This window comes from Nansenia antarctica (assembly GCF_963989245.1).
Source record: "Nansenia antarctica genome assembly, chromosome: 10".
Classification (NCBI taxonomy): Eukaryota; Metazoa; Chordata; class Actinopteri; order Argentiniformes; family Microstomatidae; genus Nansenia; species Nansenia antarctica.
The window spans coordinates 26,811,702-26,821,701 of NC_137680.1; the positions used below are offsets into that span (position 1 = coordinate 26,811,702).

The 10,000-nt window shown below is 60.2% G+C and overlaps 1 protein-coding gene across 1 annotated transcript in view; it reads right to left on the minus strand.

The window, feature by feature from the left end:
* Nucleotides 1-10,000, minus strand: part of kmt2bb (lysine (K)-specific methyltransferase 2Bb) — a gene marked incomplete at both ends in the record, with an annotated part of 57,385 nt that overhangs the window by 3,708 nt on the left and 43,677 nt on the right. Inside the window, 13 exon segments of the mRNA XM_080541140.1 lie at nt 520-772; nt 1,234-1,371; nt 1,734-1,852; nt 2,523-4,182; nt 4,264-5,285; nt 5,442-6,291; nt 6,685-6,843; nt 7,199-7,359; nt 7,694-7,772; nt 8,190-8,307; nt 9,047-9,131; nt 9,133-9,203; nt 9,719-9,856. Of these exon segments, the coding sequence (XP_080397266.1) occupies nt 520-772; nt 1,234-1,371; nt 1,734-1,852; nt 2,523-4,182; nt 4,264-5,285; nt 5,442-6,291; nt 6,685-6,843; nt 7,199-7,359; nt 7,694-7,772; nt 8,190-8,307; nt 9,047-9,131; nt 9,133-9,203; nt 9,719-9,856 (4,853 nt within the window).

Here is a 10,000-nt window from a genome sequence, read left to right on the forward strand (position 1 = left end):
ATTTAACCTTTCATTCATACAGGAAACACACTAAGACCAAGGTGTCTTTTGAAGGTGCACCTTGCCCACAAAATGTAGCAGCAGACCAATGGCATCGCCCAGACAGACACCATAGAACCAGCTGACCTGCCTGAAGAAGGTCTATGACCGGAAGCTCGCAATAAACAACGTTTCTTTTGCCCAGTGTTTGAGTGTGCGGATGCTGTTATTTTGCACTCTTTGCACCTCAGCAAAGTCTGATCACAGATGAGCAGTGGTATTTTCACTATTTTGAGCGATAGAACTAGCTAAAAGTCGCTAACTAAAAGTCGCTAGCTAAAAGGGGAGTAAAATTGAGACTCAAACCACCTCCCTCTCCCCCTCCCCCCTCCCCTCCCCCTCCTCTCCCAGTCCCCAACTGACCTGAGGTAGACCTCTGAGCGGCCCTCCCCTGACCCTCCATGTTGTCCTCCCCCTACTCCCTCCTTCCCCTCCTCCCTCCCCCCTTCCCTCCCCCTCCTCTCCCAGTCCCCAGCTGACCTGAGGTAGACCTCTGAGCGGGCGCAGCCGCTGGGGTTGACGGGCAGGTCCTCCTCGTGGGTCACCTGCTTGTGGAAGCGGAAGGCGTGCCTCTGGCAGCGGTGGGCCCCCTGGAGCTGCTCCACCAGGAAGACCACTGCGTCGTGGAGCAGCCCCAGCATGCGAGCCCCCGTCACCCCCGAGAACGACAGCTGCCTCAGCCTCGACGCCGCGCGGGCCTCCTGGACGCCGTCCAACACCGCCCTCCACGCCACTGTAGGGGGAGGGGGGAGAGAGGAGGGGGGAGAGGAGGGGGGAGAGGAGGGGGGAGAGGAGGGGAGAGAGGAGGGGGGAGAGGAGGGGAGGGAGAGAGGAGAGGAGGGGAGGGAGAGAGGAGGGGGGAGGAAAGAGGGGATGAGAATAGTGTTATTATGTTATTATATTTGTCTGTATATATATATACTTATCTGTTTCAATAGAAATGTGTCCTTTACTCTGCCTACTCTTTCCTCCCCTGCCTCCCCCTCCCCTCACCCTCGATGTTGTCCCCCCCCCCCCTCACCCCCTCCCTCCCTCCCTCCTCCCCCTCACCCTCGATGTTGTCCCCCCCCCCTCCCTCCCTCCCTCCTCCCCTCACCCTCAATGTTGTCCCACCCCCTCACCCTCACGCTCCCCCTCACCCTCGATGTTGTCCTTCCCCTCCCCCTCCTCCCCCTCCCTCCCTCCTCCCCTCACCCTCGATGTTGTCCGCCTCCACACTGAAGCCGTCGTCGCTGCTGATGTGGAAGCTGAGGTGGGGCTGCTGGTCTCTGCCGGGGGACCACTCCTCCTCCTCCTCCTCCTCCTCCGCCCCCGAGGGCCCCGGGTCCTCGTCTGAACAGGAAACAGCACCTGAGAGCACAGGAAGTGAGGACAGACCGCAGGTGTCAGCCAACAGGAACTCCAGCAGAACGCAGGTGTCCATAAACAGGAACATGTTTCCGTTGCAGATAGTCACATGACAGCTAGTCACATGACATTTAAACCAGACGTCTGTCAATGTAACTCAATAAAACTACACAGCTAAAGAAATTGTAACACTCCAATCCATAAAAGAAGTTAAGTGCAATAAAGGGGAACATAAATATAACACATCTACTATCAAACTTGACTACATAACATATCTGCTATCCTACCTGTATAACACACCTGTGTGACTATGTAGAACACACCTGTGTGACCACTTCGTTCCGTACCTGAGTATTTGTTCCAGTCTGTGAGAGCGCTGCGTCCCACCGCGTCCCAGGCCTGCTGTTTGCTGCACGAGTCCCCTCCCCCACCTCTGGGCGCGGACAGGCGGTCCCACAGACCCGGCCTACAGGGAGGGAGAGGGGGAGGGAGGGGGGGGAGAGAGAGAGGGAGAGAGAGAGGACACTGTTACACACTCTGTTCAGTTTTACATGTGTTTCGATACCTTTCCTCATTTAATTCCATGTATTCCAACGAGCCCGAAATCTCCGATCTCTACCTCCACTAGCCTCCTCTGGTGTTCTACCTCCATGAACCTCCCCCTCCACCAGCCTCCCCCTGGCCTCTACCTCCACCAGCCTCCCCCTGGCCTCTACCTCCATCAGCCTCCCCCTGGCCTCTACCTCCATCAGCCTCCCCCTAGCCTCTACCTCCATCAGCCTCCCCCTAGCCTCTACCTCCATCAGCCTCCCCCTAGCCTCTACCTCCATCAGCCTCCCCCTAGCCTCTACCTCCATCAGCCTCCCCCTGGCCTCTACCTCCATCAGCCTCCCCCTAGCCTCTACCTCCACCAGCCTCCCCCTGGCCTCTACCTCCACCAGCCTCCCCCTGGCCTCTACCTCCACCAGCCTCCCCCTGGCCTCTACCTCCACCAGCCTTCCCTCTACCTCCACCAGCCTTCCCTCTACCTCCACCAGCCTTCCCTCTACCTCCAACAGCCTTCCCTCTACCTCCACCAGCCTGACTTCAAGACCTCCTCTGTTCAGTTCCACTCTAAGAACCTTCCGGTTTCTTACCTGGTGCTGTCGGAGTCGCTGAGGTGCTCCTCCTTCAGCCTGTCCAGGTCCAGCACGCCCTTCACCGTGGGGGTCTTGATCCGGACCCCGCCGGCCGCCCGGCTAGAGATGGTACCGGCCACGGCTCTGCAGGATGAGACGGCGCCGGTCCGGTTGGACGCGGTGCCGGCCCCTAGCCTGCCGGAGACGGAGGCGGCGCTGGGAAGGCCCGCCTTGCGGAGGAGGAGGTCCTCCTGAACACTAGGGGGCTCCGGTTCCAGGAACTCCGTCTTGGACTTCTTGGTGAGGATGCGGTCGGAGAAGGAGGACACCCTCTTCATGCGGACGTGCGTGCGCGGGCGGGGCGCAGCGGAGGACGGCGGGGAGGGGGAGGAGGCGAAGAAGGGGGGCTCGGGCTTTGGTTCGACGAGGTGGAGGGTGGAGGAGGGGGTGATTGTGGAGGAGGAGGGGGGCTGGCGCAGGGCGGAGGGACTCAGGATGCGGGGACCGGTCCGTTTGGGGGTGTCGATCCGTTTGGGGGTGTAGTTGCTGGCCATGGCCTGGGTGATGATGGCCTGGGCGCTCTCCGCGGGGGTCATGGGGGGGTACCCCTCCGCCCCTCCTCCGCCCCCCGACACGTCCGTGCCCTTGGCTGACTTAGACTTCCTGGAGGTGGAGGAGGAAGTCGTAGTCGGGTCCTTCTTCTTCCTGGGTTTCTTCACGGCGGGAGCGGCGCCGTCGACGGGCGGCGCTCGGGTGTTCTTCGTCGGCTCCTTCGCCTTGGTCGCCACGGCGGCGGCGGCCATCGCCCCGTTGCTGTTGTGCGCGAGGAGCTGCGTGATGGTGGTGGCCGCGTGGGTCTGCACCCCCACCGGGGTGGTCTGGACCATCCTGGCCATCTGGCCCGGCAGAGGGGCCCCCGGCGGGACCCCTAAGGCGGCGGCAGCGGGGGGGCCTCCCCCCACCCCCATGTTGCCGGCGGCGGCCAGCGTGGCGGACAGGGCGTTGCTCTGGAGGAGGCTGGCGATCTGCGTGACGCAGTTGAAGGAAGGCGAGCTGGCGCTGGGCATCTGGAAGGTGTTGCTTTCCGGGTTCTTGACGAAGATCTGGCCCAGGCGGTTGACCAGGAGGACGTGGGGCGTCGGGTCCACGTTGGGGCCCCCTACCTCCTTGACGGTGAGGATGGCGTGGCCGGGGAGGGCCTGGGGGACCAGGGGCTGGTGCTGCTGCTGGGGCTCCAGGGAGGCCGGCCTGGGGGTGGTGAAGTTGATGGAGAGGGTGCGTCCCGGTCCCATGGATCCTCCGGATGGATCCTTTTGCAGCGTGGTGGTGTAGCCGTTGATCATGACGGGCGCCATGTGGGGGGCGTGGAGCACCGGCTGCTGCTGACACTGGCTGGACACGAGGGCGTCCGACAGGGAGGAGATGGAAGGGGAGGAGGACAAGATGGTGATGGCGGTGGAGCCCATGGGCTGGGCCTGGGCGGAGAACATCGGCACGGAGACGGGACCGTACGGCCTGACGGGGAGACCGACGGCGCCCGGCGTGGCGGACAGCATCGGGTCGGACAGGGGAGACGGCAACTGGGTCAAAGCGCCTACCACGCTAGAGACAGGAGGCTGAGAGGACAGGACCGGGAGCTTGGTGCAGAAGGTCTCCATGGGGGGTAGGAGCATGGAGGCTCCGTGGGGGGAGGAGGTGGAGGTGGCGGAGGAGGAGGAGGGGAGGGGCTGGAGGGCGATGCTGGAGAGAGGAGCGGCACTGAAGCAGGGCGAGGAGATGAGGGAGGAGGGCTGGAGGAGGTCCACCAGAGTCCCCTGGCCCCGGTTCATCACGGGGTCGGCCAGCGAGGGGTCCACCGTCCTGTCTCTCAGGTGGTTCATGTACAGGCCCGACCCGGTGGCGACGACTCCGGCTCCGCCGCTAGGCTCCAGGTAGAGGTGTTTCGAGGCCGTGGGCTCCTCGGCGGGGGGCAGGGTCTCCATGGGGATCGGGGGGAGGGGGGCGTCCTCCTGGACGGGGAGCAGCTCGGTGAAGCAGGTGCTGGGGGAGGGGGGGTCGCACTGCTCCAGGACCAGCGGCGCCCCGGGGAGGAAGTCCAGATCAGGGCCGCCGTGGAAGAGGTCCTCTGTGTAGGCCGCCGCGGTGGTGGTGGTGGAGGCCCCGGGGGCCAGGGGCCCTTGGAGGGGGAGGGGGGCGGTGGAGGTGACCGTGAGCGCCGGCTCCAGGGGACCCAGCGGTGGCGGGGGGAGGGTCGGGTTCAGATGCGGATCCAGATAAGACAACTGCAGGGAGGAGCTGGGGCCGGTACCGGAAAAGACCGCGGCTTTGGTGGCCGAGGGTTCCAGGAGGCAACAGAGGGGTTCTGACCCCCCCTGGACCCCCCCCAGCCCGTTGGTGGTGGTCGTCTCCACGTCTGACAGCACAGTCTGGCCCGGGTTCTGGGCCGCGAGACCGGCGGCGGCTGCGTTCTTCAGCTTCTGAGCTCCGCCCTCGGCGTTGCCCTCGCCGCTGCTGGTGCCTGTGGTCAGGCTGGCGTCACTCTCGGTGCCGTCGTCCACGCCGTCCAGCTGAGGGATGGGCCTGGAGGAGGGGGAGGGGGGCTGGGGGAGGAGGCCCGGCGGTGGGTCTCGGGACCCGGCGGTGGTGGTGGGTGGCGGCGGAGGGCGAGCGGGGCGATTCACCACCACGCTGCGGGAGAAGTCAAAGTAATGCTCCATGTCCTCGTCGGACGAGCTGTTCCCCCAGTCTCCTCTGACCCCTCCCCCCCCTCCGCCTCCACCCCTGGCCGACACCAGCGGCACCGCGGACCGGGAACGAGGGAGGGGGAGGGACGCGACCACGTTGCGGTTGGCCGCCGTCTTCTTCTTGTTGTTCCGGACTTCCAGCTCCTCCCTCCTCCTCCTGCTGCTGCTGCTGCTCCTGCTGCCCCAGAACTCCTCCTCCTCCTCCTCCTCCTCTTGGGTGTTGTCGACGCCCTCCACAACGATCTGGCCGCCGCAGTTCATGGCCACGCCCTCGTCGAGGAGGAGAGGCTCCTCGTCCTCCTCCTCGATCTCCAGCTCCGTCTTCAGCTCCATGTCGTGCGAGTTGTCCTCGTGGAACGCCGCTCCTCCGTAGACCGCGGAGGAGGAGGAGGAGTCTCTTAGCGGAGACGCCCCCCCGTTGGCCGCCGTCGTGTCCTCTGGCTCGGGGGAGGCCAGGAAGTTGTGAGGCACCTCCACGGAGTCCGATTGGTTGAGGTCGAAGGAGAGGCGCGGCCTCGGGGAGTGCTGGAGGGTGGGGGAGAGCGACAGGGTTGGCGAGGAGAATCCGCCACCGCCGCTGCCGCCTCCTCCCGCCATGCCGCCGTCCTGCCAAGAGGAGGGCGTGGCCTGGTGGGGGGCGAAGAGGCCCGAGGAGGAGGTGGAGGAGGAGGTAGAGAGGCTCATCATGTTGCCCGTCAGACAACGGGAGGAAACAGAGGACGCCGTCCCGCGACCTCCGAGAGGGAGGCGGGAGGAGGAGGAAGCAGAGGCCATCAGGTTGTTGTCGCCGGTAGCACAGAGGGGGAAGAGGTGGGGCGAGGAGGCGGGCGGGAGGTGGAGGGAGGAGGAGGAGGAGGTGGTGGGCGGCTTGCCGGCGCGGAGCGTGGTGATTGGCGGGCCCGTGGGGGAGGCCAGGGGGGGCGGAGACATGTGACCGCGGGGGTTCTGGGAGTGGGGGCTGGAGTGGGGGCTGTGGCGGCGGGGGCGACGCGTCTCCTTGAAGTCGCTGATGGTCAGGATGTGGTGGGGCTTGGACTTGGCAGCTGGGGGAAGAGGAAGAGGAGGAGGAGGAGAAGGAAGAGGAGAAGGAGGAGGAGGAGGAAGAGAAGGAGGAAGAGGAGGAAGAGAAGGAGGAAGAGGAGGAGGAGGAGAAGGAAGAGGATGAGGAGGAGGTTAAAATACATTCTACATCGACATCAGTCATATAGGAAAGTCACGCAGGTTGTTAATATAACATAACAACACAAATAACAGAATCCCTGTCAACACTTCCATTTTAAACTTCAACTTAAAACAGTTTGTAGAGGTTTCATCTGTATACGAACAGCAAAAGAACACAAACAACAACAATACACTAAAGCAGCAGATCTATCATCGAAAGATCCATCTAGAGTGGACGTATGACGACATCCTGTAGAGGGGTGGAGCCCCGTTACCTGGGGAGGGGAGCGGGCGGAACATGCCCCCGGCAGGGCGCCTGGTCTGGGGGTAGCTGGGGATCTTTGGCCTGGCCCCCTGGTCTGGCCCTGGGTGGCTGGGGGCTACGTCCGTGGAGGGGTGGGCGAGCGCCATGGCGACCGCCTGGGCGTCTGATTCTGGTGTAGAGAAGAGTAGAAGAAGAATTGAATTTAATATAACTTTATTGTCCACCACATTGGAAAATTGGCTTCGGCTCACAAAACAGAAAAATCAACACAAGAAGCCAGAAGGCAACCAGCACGACATAAAACACAAACAGGCATAGACAGGGTTGCACATTAGAAACACATCAAAGCAGTTCATGTCTGTGGCTTCCGTCTTGTTGGTCACTTTGCAGAATTAAGGATGCTAATGGCCCTTGGAATTAAGGACTTCTTGAACGTGTTAAGTGTTGTGTCGGGGCTAAAAAGCCAGCACACATCCACGTTAAGTGGGTTCCTCAGGACCAGGAGTTGAGTGACCAAGACTCACCAGACTGTGGACAGGGGCTGTGTGCGATGGTGAGGTTCTCCCCATGGTCCGGCTGCTCCTCCGCAGGCTTCTCAGGGACCGGCGGTCGGACCTCGCGGACCGTGCAGGTGTACTTGCACCGCCTCAACGGGTTCACCGTGCTCCAGTACCAGCGAGAACACCTGGGGGGAGGGAGAGGGGGGGGGGGGGGTGGGGGAGGGGAGGGGGTGAAGGATAGAAGGAGGGAGGGGGGGTGGAAGGAGGGGGAGGGAGCGAGGGAGGGATGGAGGGAGCGAGGGAGGGGGGGGGAGGTAGCGAGGGAGGAAGGAGGGAGGGATGGAGGGGAGGAGGGAGGGAGGAAGGAGAAGGAGTTGAGAGAAGAGTAGCTTAGAAAGGCTTACAGCTGGTTTAGATATCGGTCATGCAACGTGTGTGTGTGTGTGTGTGTGTGTGTGTGTGTGTGTGTGTGTGTGTGTGTGAGTGTGTGTGAGTGATTGACTGTTGGAAGCTACTTACTGGTAGCCGACAGGGAAGAGCTTTCCTTGGCTAGCAGACAGCTCAGTTAGCATACCTAGCTTATCCACCTGTAGAGACCCTGCACAGAGGAAGACATGGAGGGTGAGACACACACACACACACACACACACACACACACAGAGACACACACAGAGACACACACCCACCGAGACACACACACACACCGAGACACACACCCACACACACACACACACAGAGACACACACAGAGACACACACCCACCGAGACACACACACACACACACACACACACACACACACACACACACACACACACACACACAGAGACACACACAGACACACACCCACCCACCCACCCACCCAGACACACACCCACCCCACCCACCCCACACACACACCCCCACACACACCCCCCACACACACACCCCCACACCCACGCACACACACAGAGACATGCACACACCGACACCGAGACACCCACACACACCCACACACACACAGGTGGTGACCCCCACCTATCATCATGTTGATGGACTCTGGCTCCAGCCCTGTGAGGAACTTCCTGCGCAGACTGATGCCCTCAAAGTCCACGTACACCCTCCGGTTCACCTCGAACCCCTGGCCTGAGATGGTCTGGGAGGGCAGCAAGATACACACATCAGATACACACACACAGGAGACACAGACACACACACACACACACACAGGAGATACACACAAGAGACACACACACACAGAGATACACACACAGGAGATTCACACACGAGAGAGACGAACAGGGGTCAAATGACCATAGTCTTTACGATGGGAAGCTGCTATTAACTCACAACGACCACTAGTTGGCGCGTCTTGTAAATTAGCCTGCCTCGTACACAGAAAGACTGCAAAATAGCTTCATACTAGCTTATCCTGATGTGATTTTGAAAATGTAAGGATACCGGGTGGTAGAACGCACAAATCTAGGAAAAGTCATGAAAGGAGGGTCCTGAAATTTGATCGAGTGCAAAGATATATATATTATAAAAAATAAATAAAAAATAAAAAAGGGCTGTTCTAGTGTTAAATGCCTTTCAGAAACGTTACAGGTGGGGCCAGTGTCCCTGTCTCTACTACTAGAGAGAGAGAGAGAGAGAGAGAGAGAGAGAGAGAGAGAGAGGAGAGAGAGAGAGAGAGAGAGAGAGAGAGAGAGAGAGAGAGAGAGGGAGGGAGGGAGAGAGAGAGAGAGAGAGAGAGAGAGAGAGAGAGAGAGAGAGAGAGAGAGAGAGAGAGAGAGAGAGAGAGAGAGAGAGAGAGAGAGAGAGAGAGAGACTCACTCCAGGAGTTGGTCTAATCTAGGTCTGTGAAACCCCTAGCCCTACTCCTGGCTATTTACCTTGCCGCTGATGAGCTCTCTGTGTTTGTAGCAGTAGACCTTCTTGTCGTCCTGGAACACACACCTGCGGGCGCGGGCGCACATAGTGGTAGTTACTCTGGCAGGAGGTGAGACAGCAGCCCACCGTGGCCCCCGTCTGGTTACACCTCTCACACCGCTGAGAGAGAGAAAGAGACGGATTAGAGGAGAGAGAGAGAGGGAGAGAGAGAGAGAGAGAGATGGGTTAGGTAAGAGAGAGAGGGAGAGAGAGAGAGAGAGAGAGAGAGAGAGAGAGAGAGAGAGAGAGAGAGAGATGGGTTAGGTAAGAGAGAGAGGGAGAGACGGGTTAGGTAAGAGAGAGAGGGAGAGACAGGTTAGTAAAAGAGAGAGAGGGGGGAGAGAGAGAGAGAGAGAGGTTAGGTGAGAGAGAGAGAGAGGGAAAGATACGGGTTAGAGGAGAGAGAGAGAGACAGGTGAGAGAGAGGAAGAGAGACAGGTTAGAGGTAGGTGAGAGAGAGGAAGAGAGACAGGTTAGAGGTGGGTGAGAGAGAGAAGACAGGATGAGTAAAGGAATGTAGAGAGAGAGAGAGAAGACAGGATGAGTAAAGGAGGGTAGAGGGAGAGAGAGAGACAGAGAAGACAGGATGAGTAAAGGAGTGTAGAGAGAGAGACAGTAGCCAGAGGGAGACTGACCATGAAGCGCCCCCTAGCGACAGCACTGTGCACGTGCATCAGAGAGCCGTTGTCCTCCTCGAACACCTCGGCCGACCACATGGAGCAGTTGACGTGGGCCCACTCGTTCTGACCCAGGTACAGCAGCCTGCCCGCCTCCTGGACAACACACACACGAAAAGGAGGTTACACACAGCTCATGAGTAAATATTCCTCTCTCTCTCTCTCTCTCTCTCATCATGTCTCCTGTGAAGCTAGTCATGCTGAAAGTGTTTGAGGATGTGTTGAGAAAGAAGCCTTTTA